This window comes from Peromyscus californicus, unplaced genomic scaffold (genome assembly GCF_007827085.1).
Source record: "Peromyscus californicus insignis strain IS unplaced genomic scaffold, ASM782708v3 Scaffold_6__1_contigs__length_162567912, whole genome shotgun sequence".
Taxonomy (NCBI): domain Eukaryota; kingdom Metazoa; phylum Chordata; class Mammalia; order Rodentia; family Cricetidae; genus Peromyscus; species Peromyscus californicus.
The window spans coordinates 40,170,308-40,184,602 of record NW_026294584.1 but is presented as its reverse complement, the minus strand read 5'-3'; the positions used below and the strand labels follow the sequence as shown (position 1 = coordinate 40,184,602).

Below are 14,295 nucleotides of genomic sequence, written 5' to 3'. Positions count from 1 at the left end.
CTTCCTGCAACAAGGTCATACCTACTCCAACAAGGCCACACCTTCTAATAGTGCCACTCCCTGAGTCAAGCATTCAGACACATGAGTCTATGGGGGGCATACATATTCAAACTACCACACATCCTGTAAGTGTGATTTTCTAGAGAACAAACTAAAAGCCACAGAGGAAAACCACATCATATATTTGTCTAATCATCAGATATGGATGAGGCTTTTCTCAGGGAAGCAAACTCAGATTTTGCAAACTTCCTCCCTTGTTTGCACGCAAACACACACACATACACACATACACACAGGCACACAAACATACACTCACACATACACACACAGACACACACACATACATGCACACACATAAAATTTGGAATGGAGCCACAATTAAAACTTAGGCTTGCTGAGACATGTTCCTTTCCAGGTTGCAATCAATCATTGTGTGAAGTCAGTGCATGAACTTGAATCAGCTAGTCATGTCCACAATCAATATTCAAAAGAAAATGCATATTTTACTTGTGTATAGTCCTGTTTCTACACTTATATGGTCTAGGATCCCCTGTCTAGGGAAAGGTGCTTTCTGTAGTAGGCTGGTTCTACGCACAACAATTAACAACATAAAGACAGTCTTCTACAGATATGTCAACAGGGTGTTCTGATTTAGACAGTCCCTCTGTGATGCTCTGATATCAGTAATTCTGATGGTGCCAACGTGACAGTTAAAACTCACCAGCAAGTACTAGTTGGGTGAATATTGTATGCCTTAGGAAGGCTAATTGATTAAGATACATTTAAAAATACAGTCAATGACTTGGTGAGTTTATATCATGTGAAAGTTCCTTGCACTCTAGATTCTCTTTGTTTTTAGTTTGAATGAACTCAACAGTCTGACTGAGGTGATCCTGATGATTATCAATTCAAGAGGTTTTAAAGTATATATGGGTGAAATTTGAACTTTGTCACATCCTTTGCATGCTTTCCCTCTTCTTTATGATATTTATTTATTTATTTATTCTTTGAAAATTTCAAACAAGTATACAATGTATTTTGATGATATCCACCATGTACTTCTTTTGTTAGAGACATGTAGAGAGGAATCAACAGAGGAAAAGGATTTTCCAAATATGCTGCTGAGACTCCACTGCCAGAATAGATATTTGACATCTGAAAGGAGGAAATAGTTCTTTTTCTTAAATATGTATTTATTATATTTTGTGTGGGTACATGTTTTGCGTGCATGTGTGTCTGTGTACCATATGTTCCTGGTGTGCTTGGAAGTCAGTGAAGAGTGTTGTATCCCCTGGAACTGGGGTTATGGACAGTCATGTTCTACCATGTTGGTGCTGGGAATTGACTCTGGGTACTCCTCATGGACTACAAATATTCTTAACCTCTGGGTCATCTCTCTAGCCATAGGAGGATATCTTTCACATTTTGTTGAGGCTCCTATATTTATTTTGACATGATATAAACATTGAACCATGATGCTCCATAAACAATGTGTATTGTGATGACCTAGATTGCTGTACTGCCTGTCTTTACTACATGTTCTTCTCTCTTTGCTTAAGTATTGGGATGGTCATTTGGCCCACTAGTACCCTTTCAAGAAGATGTATGTGGGGGGAAGTGTTAGTCTCTTGTCTGACTGTCTTTTGTCCCTTTCCTCATGCAGTTTATCATATACAAAGTAACATAAGTTCCACCCTTTTCCAATTTGTTTTTAAGGGTGAGGATCTTAAAATATAAAATAACTCATTTTTACTTGTAGTTTGTCAGAATCAAAACTTGACTGCACTCAAGGGCAATTTCAGCAAATATTCTCCAATATAGCTATAGGAGAGAAACTGGAATAATTTTAGAAAATAGTGTGTTATTTGCTTAACCTCTTACTAGTCAGACTTTATAACCACGTTTCTTTTTCTTTTTTCCTCTTTTCAGATGTACATCCAGACAACAACACTTACTGTCTCCATGAGTTTAAGTGCTTCGGTGTCTCTGGGAATGCTCTATATGCCCAAAGTTTATATTATAATTTTTCATCCAGAGCAGAATGTTCAAAAACGCAAGAGAAGCTTCAAGGCTGTGGTGACAGCTGCTACCATGCAAAGCAAACTGATACAGAAAGGAAATGACAGACCAAATGGCGAGGTGAAAAGCGAACTCTGTGAGAGTCTTGAAACCAACAGTAAGTCATCTGTAGACTTTCAGATGGTCAAGAGCGGGAGCACTTCCTAATAGATGTACGTTGAACATTCTTCTACTAGTCTTGGGACCTGTACTACCTGGTTCTGTGGGCATAATGGTACACACACCCTGAGACTGTCCCAACAGTCAGAGCCATTGGATGAGGACTAAGTGTTTACAAGATGAGTAGTGGTTCCCAGCATACAAACTACCAACTTGAGCTCTTTAACAAAAATATGGCAGTTAGCTCTATGTTGAGATATCATAGGGGTTGGCATTTGGGATGCCATTTCATTTGCAAATTCATTTTTGAAACTTAGGAACTATTCTACAAGATTTGTTGCTTCAGTATTGGATATTCTTGATTATTTTAATTTATCAATGATATTTGTGGAATGAGGTACTCCAGATCTTGCACAAATAAATAACAAGTTGTTTGAGTCTTTGAGAGAATGAGAAAAGAGTTAGTTATCATGTATAATGGAGTTATCAAAAGTACTTGGTTTTGGGTTGGGGATTTAGCTCAGTTGTAGAGTGCTTGCCTAGCAAGGGCAAGGCCCTGGGTTCGAGCCTCAGCTAAAAAAAAAGTACTTGGTTTCTCCATGCTCTCTCTTCTTCTTTTGACTTTCCTCTGTTTCTTTTTTGAATATGTTAATTTCAAATAAACCTTGAAAACCTCCTGACCCTGAAGACAGAATCCTTTTTACCACTTTCCTCACCTACTTTTCTTTGCTCTGTAGTTGACTCAGAATCATCATATGGTAACAGTATGCTGATACCCAGAATAATCCAGTTAAATTCACTTTATCAATTAAGGCTTTCTTGGTATCCATAGAAAAGCATTAGACAGGTTAGATATTTGTATTGTAAAGATTCAGAAAGTAGAATATAACAAAAGTTTTATTTATATTATCTGATTGCATACACAAATTAAAGAGAAATAAATTAAAGGTGAAGTCCTTACTCTAGAATTCTTTTGGGAATGCCATAATATAAATCTATAATAATTAAGGACAAGTGTTTTTGTTGGTGTTACACATCTGTAATCCACGCAATTGGGTCAAGAGGATTGAGTCAAGAGGATTGTGTATTTATGGCTTGGGCTATGTAACAAGACCCCATTTCAGAAAAATAAGAATATCCAGCAACAAAAATACTTCCTTTCCCCCAGAATACTATCTCAGTCTTTATTTCCTGCTTGCTATCCTTTAGACATTGTCTTAGTTAGGATTTCTATTGCTGTGAAGAGACATCATGACCATAGGAACTTAAAAGAAAACATTTAAGTGGGGCTGGCTTATAGTTCAGAGGTTTACTTCATTGTCATCATGGCAGGAATCATGGTAGCACACAGGTAGACATGGTGCTGGAGAGCTGACAGTTCTTTATCTGACCTGTAGGCAGCTGGCAGAGAGAATGAGCCACTGGAACTGGTTTAAGCATTTAAAATCTCAAAGCCTGCCGGGCGGTGGTGGCGCACGCCTTTAATCCCAGCACTCGGGAGGCAGAGCCAGGCGGATCTCTGTGAGTTCGAGGCCAGCCTGGGCTACCAAGTGAGTTCCAGGAAAGGCGCAAAGCTACACAGAGAAACCCTGTCTCGAAAAACCAAAAAAAAAAAAAAAAAAAAAAAAAGAAATTTATAGTTTCCACTGGATTGACAAAAATTTCTCTGAGTTAAGGTATCAAGATATCTATGTGAACATTGCATATTGTAATGTTTTATGCATAGAGATGTGGTTGATATATTGTGCACCCTAATAAAGCTTTCCTGGGGATTAGAGAACAGAACAGCCACTATATTAAACATAGAGGCTAGGCAGTGGTAGCACACGCTTTTAATCCTATCACTCTGGAGGCAAAGATCTGTCTGGACCTCTGTGAATTCAAGGCCACAATAGGAACAGAGCCAGGCATGGTGGCACATACCTTTAATCCCAGCACTTGAGATCTCATGTCTTTGCTTGGTAAGGACACATGCCTTTAATCCCAGGAAATGATGGCAGAAAGTAGAAAGGTGTATGAGGTGTGAGGATCTGGAATTAAAAGGCTTTTGGGAGCAGTTCAACTGAGGACCTCAAGGGTGAAGACTCAGAGGCTTTCAGTCTGAGGAAACAGGATTGGCTAATGAATTGGTGAGGTGAGGTTGGCTGTGGCTTGTTCTGCTTCTCTGATCTTTTCAGCATTCACCCCAATATCTGGCTCCTGTTTTTTTTTATTATTAATAAGACCATTTAGCAATTTGTCTTACATAGAGATAATCTCTGCTGTATAATAAACATGTTGAGTAAACTTGTAAGTTTAAGGGCTGGTGAGGTGGCAGGGTGGGTAAAGGTACTCACCACCAAGTCTGAGGACCTCATGTGTATTCTGGGACCCAGAAGTAGAGAAGCAACACCTGTAAGTTGTCCTCTGACTTTCACATACACTCTGAGGTACACACACACATACACACACACACACACACACACACACACACACACACTATGTATATATATAAAATAAAAACATGTTAAAACAAAAATGGAAAAAAAAACCTTAATGGCTTGTAGCATGGATCTTAAAAGGTCTTATTAATAAAAACAAACCCAGAGCCAGGTATTGGGGTGAATGCTGGAAGATCAGAGAAGCAGAACAATCCGCAGCCACCTCACCTTGCCAGTTCCTCAGCTGATCCTGTTTACTTAGACTGGAAGCCTCTGAGTCCTCATCCAGAATGAATCTCAGCTGAACTGCTGCTCAAAAGCCTAAAGGCTTAACCAGCTCTAGTTCCTGGTCCTCACGCCTTATATACCTTTCTGCTTTCTGCCATCACTTCCTGGGATTAAAGGCATGAGTCACCATGCCTGGCTGTTTCCAGTGTGGCCTTGAACTCACAGAGATCCAGACAGATTTCTGCCTCTGGAATGCTAGGATTAAAGGTGTGTGTGTGCCACCATTTTCTGGCCTCTATATCTAGTGACTGTTCTGTTCTCTGACCCCAGATAAGTTTATTAGCATGCACAATATTCTGGGGAACACAATATTACCGCAGTGGCTTAAGCCTCATCTGAAGCCATCTTGACTCTGAGAAGAGTATCTAATAAAAAATCATCAGTAAAGAAACTCTTCCTACACAGACATCATTCTGTCAAAGAGCAGCCTTGTGAACCTTCAAGAGCAAACAGTAGGACGGATGTTAGTAACAAATGCCTATAACCAGCTCCCATGATAGATAAATGATTTACCAACAACAGGGATATTAGCAAAATGCTGGTGATTTAGGGGCAGAATTTTTCTGTTTTCCAACTTGAAAGCATGAGTATAGGGATTTAAAACCCGGGCAGATGCCACTTAGCTGCTGTTGGCACTGCACTCTGCACGTTCAAGGTTGGCACTGGGAGCATGAATCACCAGAGTCTGATGCTCTACCTGTATTTTTGTGACAATCCAGAAAAGAACATAATGGGGTTTCAAATGGGAACAACTACCATTTTTGTGGAATAAACAGCAATCATCCCAGGCCCACCTAAGGAACATGATGGGAGGAAAAATCAATAGTCTTTTCCAACCCCTTGAAGCACAAATAGTTTCCCCTGAAAGTAAAATTCCTACCGTCAATATCACCAGCCTTGTATTGTTAAATAAGCCTCAAACACTGGTTATTTTCCTTGGATGCTGAAGTGGAAATTTTATAACCTATATACATTTCTCTAAAATAAGAAAGAAAGATCACAAACATTAAGGTTGTTGGGGTGAGCTTATTGTATTCTGGAAGAGTTAAAGTTCACATTTGGAAGGTAAAGGAAAGTAGAAAAGATAGCTCAAGGTAACTGGAATTACTGCCTGAATGAAAGTTTGGGGTGTGGTTAATATAACAGTATTTGAAATTAAAATAAAGAACAACGATTATATCAGCACACACACCCTTTATTTTAGTAAAGGGAGAATTTTGATAACTGTGGCTATTAATCTGTTGCTGGAATTTTTGATTCTGACTAAATAGTGACACATATATATATATAATATATATATACACACATAGATATGTATATATACATACATAATCCATATATATGCAATGCAGTACAGCTTCTTGTATTCAGAAAACTCATTTCTAAGATTTATTTTAATATATATGCATATATGTGTATGTGTTTGTATATGTATATATGTGTGAGTGAGTGCTATGTGTGAGTCGGGGTGCCTGTAGGGTCCAGAAGAGGGGCTCAGATCCCCTGGAGATGAAGTCAGAGATGATTGTAATTTGCCTGACATAGATACTGAAAACCAAACTCAGGTCCTCTGGAAGTAAACATTCTTGAGTTTTTTGGGGTTTTTTTTTTTGTTTCTAAAATCCAACTTTATTGGCAGCTTATTTTGAGCAAATGTATAGTAAAGTTACCACACAGAACAGCTGAAAGAAATGAGAAAAAAATGGTTTTTATTGCTTTCTTATTCTGTGTGTGTTAATCAATACTAAGGAGCAGTAAATACCTGAATAAATAATTTGGGCATTTGCAAGGCCTGGATTGGTGATAGGACTGTAGGCCTCAGTAGTCATGCCATAATTGATCTATTCTGTAGGTGACCAGACACTGTCCTGTCCATGCAGGGCTACCCAAGGACTGTGGTCCTATCCCTTTTCCTCTCCCTGACTCCTGTGGGGGCAGACCTGTGCCCCTCAAAACCCATCTATGGTTATAGCATTCCAACTAGCCTGGAACAAGACAAGTACCCACCTTTATGGAAAGAGCTTTACCTTTGGACATTTTCTGACAGAGTTTGCAAGCTGAAGCGTTGTAGAGATTGTAAAGAGTTACTCTCATACTCTCATTTTATACCAGAGACTCAACATTGTCTGTTTTAGAGACTATGTGTTTATGCTACAAATGTCAGCAAGCATGTATATTTGTTCGAAACCACACCTAGTGGTTCCTGGGGTGGGAGCATGTCCTTCATAACAATAACCAAGCTCTGTGTACTGACCTTCCCACACCTGCTAACAATCCCAGATCACCAGGGCTTAACTTGGGTATGGGGATGACTGCAGGAAGGTGTGTATATCAGGAACAACAGTTGGGCTGTTGACCAGGAGACCTCCAAAGAATCCAAGGTCCCCATGCAGTAAGCTTCAAACTTGAGGATACCTGTGTTGGAATTTTTTGTATTTTTTATTTGTTTTTGTTTTTCAGAATTTCATTGAACTGATTTTCTGTTTTTTCTTTATTTTTAGTTTATGTATTTATTTTGTTTTTACATCTTGACTACAGTTTCCCCTCCCTCCTCTTCTCCCAGTCTGTGTCCTCATCCCCCACCCCCACCCCCACCCCACATCGGCTCTTCCTTCTCTGTTTCTCTTCAGAAAAGGGCAGGCTTCCCATGGATATCAGCAAGCCATGGAATATCAAGTTGCAGTGAGACTAGGCATCTCTTCTACTCTTCTTTTAAGGCTGGACAAGGCAACCTGGTGGGAGGAAGGGGTCCCAAAAGCAGGCAACAGAGTCAGAAACAGCCCCTGTTCCCACTGTTAAGAGTCCCACAGGAAGACCAAGTTACATAATTATCACATATATGCAGAGAGCCTAGGTCAGTCCCACGCAAGCTCCCTTGTCCATTCAGTCACTGTGAGCCCCTATGAGCCCAGGTTAGTTGATTCTGTGGGATTTCTTGTGGTGTTCCTGACCATACTTGCTCCTACAATCCTTCTTCCCTCTCTTCAACAGGATTCCCCAAGCTCTGCCTAATGTTTGGCTGTGGGTCTGTGCATCTGTTTCCATCAGTGGCTGTGTGATGCCTCTCTGATGACAGTTGGGCTAGGCACCAATCTATGAGTATAGCGGAATATCATTAGGAACCATTTCATTGACTACTTATTTATGTTTGTTTGTTTGCCAGTCCTGTTTGGCTCTATCCCGGGTCTCTGGGCTATCCTGCCTCTGGGTTTTGACCCTCAGGGATAGGTTCCCTCTCAATGTATGAGTCTCGAGATGGGCCAGTCATTAGCCGGTCACTCCCACAATTTTTGTGCCATCTTTACCCCAGCACATCTTGTAGGCAAGACAAATTGTAGATTAAAGGTTTGAGGGTTCACTTGGTGTCCCAATCCCTCCACTGGAAGTCTTGCCTGGTATAGGAGATGGCCAGTTCAGGCTCCATATTCCCCATTGCTACGAGTCTTATCTAGGGTCACACTCAGATTTCTGGGAGTTTCCATTGCACTAGGTTTCTAGTTCATCCCAGAGATGCCCCCAGATTCTAGTTGTCTCTCACAGTACTCCCTCCATCCTTTCCTGACCCGATCCCATCTGTTCCCATCCCCCATCCAGACCCCTCTCCCTGTCTAAAGGCCAAATCTATTTTATTTCCCCTTCACAGTGAGATTCATGTGTCCCCCCTTGAGCCCTCCTTGTTCCTTAGCTTCTCTGAGTCTGTGGATTGTAGCATTGTTATCCTTTACTTTATGGCTAATATCCACGTATAAGTGAGTACATACAATGTTTCTCTTTCTGATACAATGTTTCTCTTTCTGGGTCAGGTTACCTCACTGGGGATGATGTTTTCTAGTTCCATCCATGGCTTTAAAGCCAGTGAGTGTTCTTAAGTACTGAACAATCTCTCCAGCCACAGAAGACTCATTTTAAAAGTGAATTGTGGATCTCATCCCAGACTTCCATGTCATACAATTAAAATTTCAGAACTCAATATAGTAATTTTAAGGAGTATGGACTTAGAAAGCAAACTAATTTCCTGACTTTTCATAACACTGTGTTTTCTATAACAAGAAATCCCGTTGTTTCAGAACAGAGAGGGGAGTGGAAACAAAGTTTATGTATACAAGATTCTCACCATCACCTTGTCACTGCTCTCCTGGTGTTCCTTACGATATATTCTTTGTAAGTATTGACAGCAGTTGCCCATTCTTTAGCCTATGAACACAGTGGGGCACACCCAAGGAAGTTTACCATTGCCCTGTTCAAAACTTGTTTTCAACAGAGCACATATACATGCATGAACAATGTCAACATAGTTCCCCTATTAGTTCATCTGCATGTCTTTAATCTATTTTTATCCATAATAATTCTGAAATAATGATTCATGGAAGTTATCTGACAGTCAGAGTCATCCCTTATTGTTGCTTTCTTTATTTTTTCTTTTATTGAAACTACATTTTCCTTTTATAATGCACTCTCATTATCGATTCCCCTCCCCACTCCTTTAGTTCCTCCCCACCTCCTTTCCCATCTGGATCCACATCCTCTTTCTGTCTCTTAGTAGAAAACACACAGGTTTCTGAAGGATAATGAAATAAAAATAAGATATCATAAAATAAAACAATAATATAAAATAAAAACTAAGATACCGGAATTGAACAAAACAAACAGAAGGAAAAGAGACTAATAAAAGACACAGGAAACAGATATCAATGCAAAGACCCATTCATTTCCACATTCAAAAATCCTACAAAAATACTAAACTGGAAGCCATAATATGTATGCAAAGATCTATAGGGTAAAAAGAAAGAAAAAAGTTATACACACACACACACACACACACACACACACACACACACACACACACATAATTAGCCTAGAGACCTAGGGTAAAACTAAGTAATACTGTTAAAAAAGTAGCAATAAAATGACTCTTAATGATATTCTGCTGTATTTAAAGATCAGTGCCTTGCTCAGCCATCATCAGAGTTGGTTCCTTCTTCAGCAGTTGGGAGCAAATGCAGAGACACACAGTTAGACATTATGCAAAAAAAATTAGAAACCCTGGAATTCTCAGCCCTAAATGGAATGTCTCCATCACATATCTGTCCTCAGAGCTCAGGAAACCGCCAGGAATAGAACATGGAAAGAGTGTAAAAGCTAGAGGGGATGGAAGCCACCAAGAAACCAAACCCCTCTAAATCAACATGATCAATGCACATATGAACTCACAGAGACCGAGGAGGCATGAACAGGTCTAGCACAGATCTGCACTAGGTGGGGCCCTAGAGATGAAAGGAGACCTGGACACAGCCCCCATCCTTAACCCAGAAGCTATCTCCAATTGATAACCACTTGTAGATGAAAATTAGGTTTTCACCAAAGGAGTCTCACTAAGGAAGCATACTGCTCTTAAGATCTGGTCACATGCTCAGCAGTAGACAGCCAAGAGAAAACAAATGCAATGGCATCTTTGGAGGTTCCCTGTCCCATAAAGCCATGTCAGCACTTTTCCTTAAAAAAAAAACTTATTCAATTTTATTTTTATTTTTGCTTTTATATTGACTGAAGTATTTATTTCCAGAATTTGATTTGCTTTACTGCGGCAAGTGGAAAAATTAACATTATTTTTCTGTGAATCATAGTCTCAAAATGAGACTCCACATGGTTGTACATTATTTTCCCCTAGAAATTGCTTTTAATGCTTTAGTTCGAAATCTTGTTCAAAATCACTTAAAAGAATAAAGTATGAATTCTTGATTTGTGATAAACCCTCTAAGTTACCATGACCCTTAAAGGCAGTCTGATCACAGTCACTCCATGTTGAGTACCATCTTTAGAAAGCTACACTGCTTAAGGTTATTTTTCCCTATTACAGCTGTGAGTTCCCTCTTTTAAAAGTTTAATTAAAGTATAATTACATAGGTTTCCCCCCTTCTCCCTCCAAGCCTCCAAGCCTGTCCTATACCCTCCTTGCTTTCTTCCATCCCACGGCCTCATTTTTTAAAAATCATTTATGTTACATGTATATTCAAGACAGAGCATTTCGTGTTGAATAACCAGTTGGTATGCTCGTCCCTGGGAATGACTACTTCTTTTTTCAGCATTCCTTACCTATCTGCAGTTCCTTACCTAGGATTGGGGCACAGTGAGATTCACCCGTTCCACTTTAGCATGCCTGACGGTGTCGGTGTCTTTTCCTTCTTTCAGTCCACATATTTAGCAAAGGTTTTCTACACTTTCAGATATTTCTGACAATGCTAAATAGCCCAGAGAGTTCAGTGACACTTTTATTGCCACTTTTCTAACTTGTGGCAGATTTCCTTCCTCTTAGCTACAATAACTAATGAAAAATCTACCAGAAACACAAAAAATGCTTAGAATTTGTTTGCTTAGAGAAATCTAGAAGCACAAAATGCATTATATGAATTGAGACATGAGAATTAAAAGTAAGCCAATATAAAAAAAAATCACTGTACCTCACTTTTCAAAAAAATAAAAAACTCAGCAGCCCCCTTACCTTTCTGGAAAGAGGGCTATCCAGTAGGATCACAGAGCCCGGGGCACGTCTCAGTCATTAAACGCTTGCCTCTGAAGCATGAGGACCTGAGCCAGATCCACAGCACTCACATAAAAATCTGGGCATGGGCCCCATTTTGTAATCCAAACCCTGGAAAAGCAGACATAGGGGAATTCCTGAACTTACTGGCCAGCCAAGCCTAACCTAGTCAGTAGTCCCCACATTTGAAGGAAGAGCCTCTGTCCCAAAGAACAAGATGGATGGTTTTAAGGAATGATACCTGAGATTGAGCTCTGACCTCCACATGAATGCCTACATGTGCACACACACACACACACACACACACACACACACACACACACACACTCAGAGACATGCACACACACACAGTGATATACACAGAGACACACCCACAGGGGCATACACATAGGGACACACACATACACACAACACAAACACACACACACACACACACACACACACACACACACACACACACACACACGAGGCAGAAGAGGGATACAATAGTATTTTTCCCAAAGTAAAAATTATTCCCCCCCAATTATTCTCTCTTTCTATTCTTACCTGCTACAGCTTTCAATTAGTGGTGAGGGTGATGCATATGGATCTGCTTAATTGTCATTCATTGTGTAGAAATAGAATGTAATGTATAACTGGAGTCAAGTCCACTTTTCTCCACTATTCCATGATAATTATAGAGTGTGATTAGTGAAGATAACGTAAATTTATGAGCAACATATTTTGAATACGTACTTAATATTATTCAATTAAATAAAAGTTATTAAAGTCATGTATAATTAGCACTAGCTTGGACTGTGTTAATTTTAGTGATAGACTCAGTATGGCTTTATCTGTAAGCTGGTTGGGTCCATCACAGGTGTTCAGAATTTCAGAGGGATAAGTCTGATTATCACGTATGTTCAAAGAATAGCTTTATGATTTCTAGCAATGCTCAATTTACACAACTATAATAAATTATTTAAGAATATTTTCATTCTGAATTAAATTAAGGCATTGAAATACATGTTCCAGTTTTTAATTATTCTAGTATTTAACTTAAAGTAGATAACAATTTTGAACATTTTCACACAATAATTATATGTTTGAATTGTGCAGTTATTTATATTTCGTTTTGTATTCTTTGAAAGTGTGAGCATGAGTGTAAATTTGACAGAATATTTTGTTATTTGTATCTTTCTAATAGTCTTACAACAATGAGTGTTGTTTCATAGTAAGTTGGTAACAGTAGAGTTAAATATTAATTTCATCCTTTGAGACTTTATTTCCATGTATACCTTAGTTAAAATTTTTAAAAAGCCACAAATATCTATTGACTATGTCAATATTTAGCTAAAAGTTGTGTGTACTTGAGATTTTGGTTTGTTGATTTCTAAAGTCTGAGATTATTGTTAATTTTTAAATGGAAAATATACATTGTCAAGGTACAAATAATTATAACCATTGGATTATATGATTGGCTTACATGATCAAAATCTTTGATTTAGTCTGGTAGATTTTTTAATGTCTGTTTTGTAGTTTATCAGTATCTTCTTTCTTTTTATGTGTATGAAAATTTGATTTGTTAAGGTAGTGTGTAAATAAGAATTTACTGAAGTTTTCTAATAAATAGCATTTTTTGTAATCATTCGTCTGTTAACTATCCATGTACTACTGCACACTGGACTGGGGAATTTGTGGATTAACAATTTGGCTGAATTTCTCATTGAATTTCTACTGCATGGTTTAAAATACTAAGTAACACATTACAAAACATTATCATCAGACAGCAGAATTTGAATTTTGAAATTATATCAGCAAAGTGATTATTATGCACTATTAACTTGGTCTATTTTTTTAACAGCTTCCTCTACTAAGACAACATATATCAGCTACAGCAATCATTCAATCTGAACAGGAAGATGACACTATCTGAAGAAAGGTGGTGTGTGTTCTTAAATATTGAACATGAGACTGCAAAAAAAAAATCGCTCCTGGAGATCTCCATAGACTACAATCAATCAGATCAATAGTCTTGTAAGGAACAAAATTAACCATGAGCCAAAAGTATCAATATTGAGGAGCAAAGAAACCAATTTTATACAATACAACCATTGAGTGTCAAGCTAAAGTATTGCTTACTTGTGAGCATTAAAAAAAATTTCAAAAGGAAAACTAATGTTAGCTTGTGAAAAAAAAATGCTGTTGAAATAAACCATGTCTGATGTTCTTCTTGTAAGTATTTCTCTGTGATTGTGAGAACTCCTGTTCCTGTCCCACACTGTTCAACTTGTATAAGACTCTGAGTCTGTTCCTTGTAATGGCTGACCGGATTGAAGCCCTGGATTGTGCTACAAAATAAATGCAATGATTGACGCATGCAATTTTTATACAAATAATTTATTTCTAATAATAAAGGAATGTTTTGCAAATGTTGAGAGTTGTTTCGTTGCAGTTTTAAAACTAGGGTAATGTCCTCTTTCCAGTGGCACTTGCGTTGTTTTCAGGTCTTTGCCTTGCCCCATGTCGATACTACCTCCTTCAGAAACATGGTTTGGATTATTTGTGTTTATGAGGAGAGTTTTATTGCTCTATGAAAAGGTATCACTTGTATAAGATTTTGTAAATACTTTTGAGTCCTGTAATGGGTTTTCATAATGAGTATCCTATGAAGAATCAAGTTGTAGTTTGGTATAAATTTCTTTAAGTTGTAATAATTGACAGACAGTGAGTTAAACTTTCCCTTGGAGACTATATCATGAAAATTGTTACAGAAAAAATATATCACCATATGACCAAATTGCTTCATAATACCTCTAATTAAAAACCTTTGCATACTGAAATATTCCCTGCTATGTGATGTTAAACTTCTTTCACCTGAGCCTAACAGAC

General features: G+C 38.4%; 1 protein-coding gene across 1 annotated transcript in view; it reads left to right on the top strand.

The window, feature by feature from the left end:
- Positions 1-13,839, top strand: part of Grm8 (glutamate metabotropic receptor 8) — a 797,537-nt gene extending 783,698 nt beyond the window's left edge. The window contains exons 10-11 of the mRNA XM_052720824.1: positions 1,930-2,231; positions 13,268-13,839. Coding sequence (XP_052576784.1) covers positions 1,930-2,226 — 297 coding nt within the window. The 3' untranslated portion in view covers positions 2,227-2,231; positions 13,268-13,839. The remainder of the gene's footprint in view (positions 1-1,929; positions 2,232-13,267) is intronic.
- Positions 13,840-14,295: the final 456 nt, after the last annotated feature.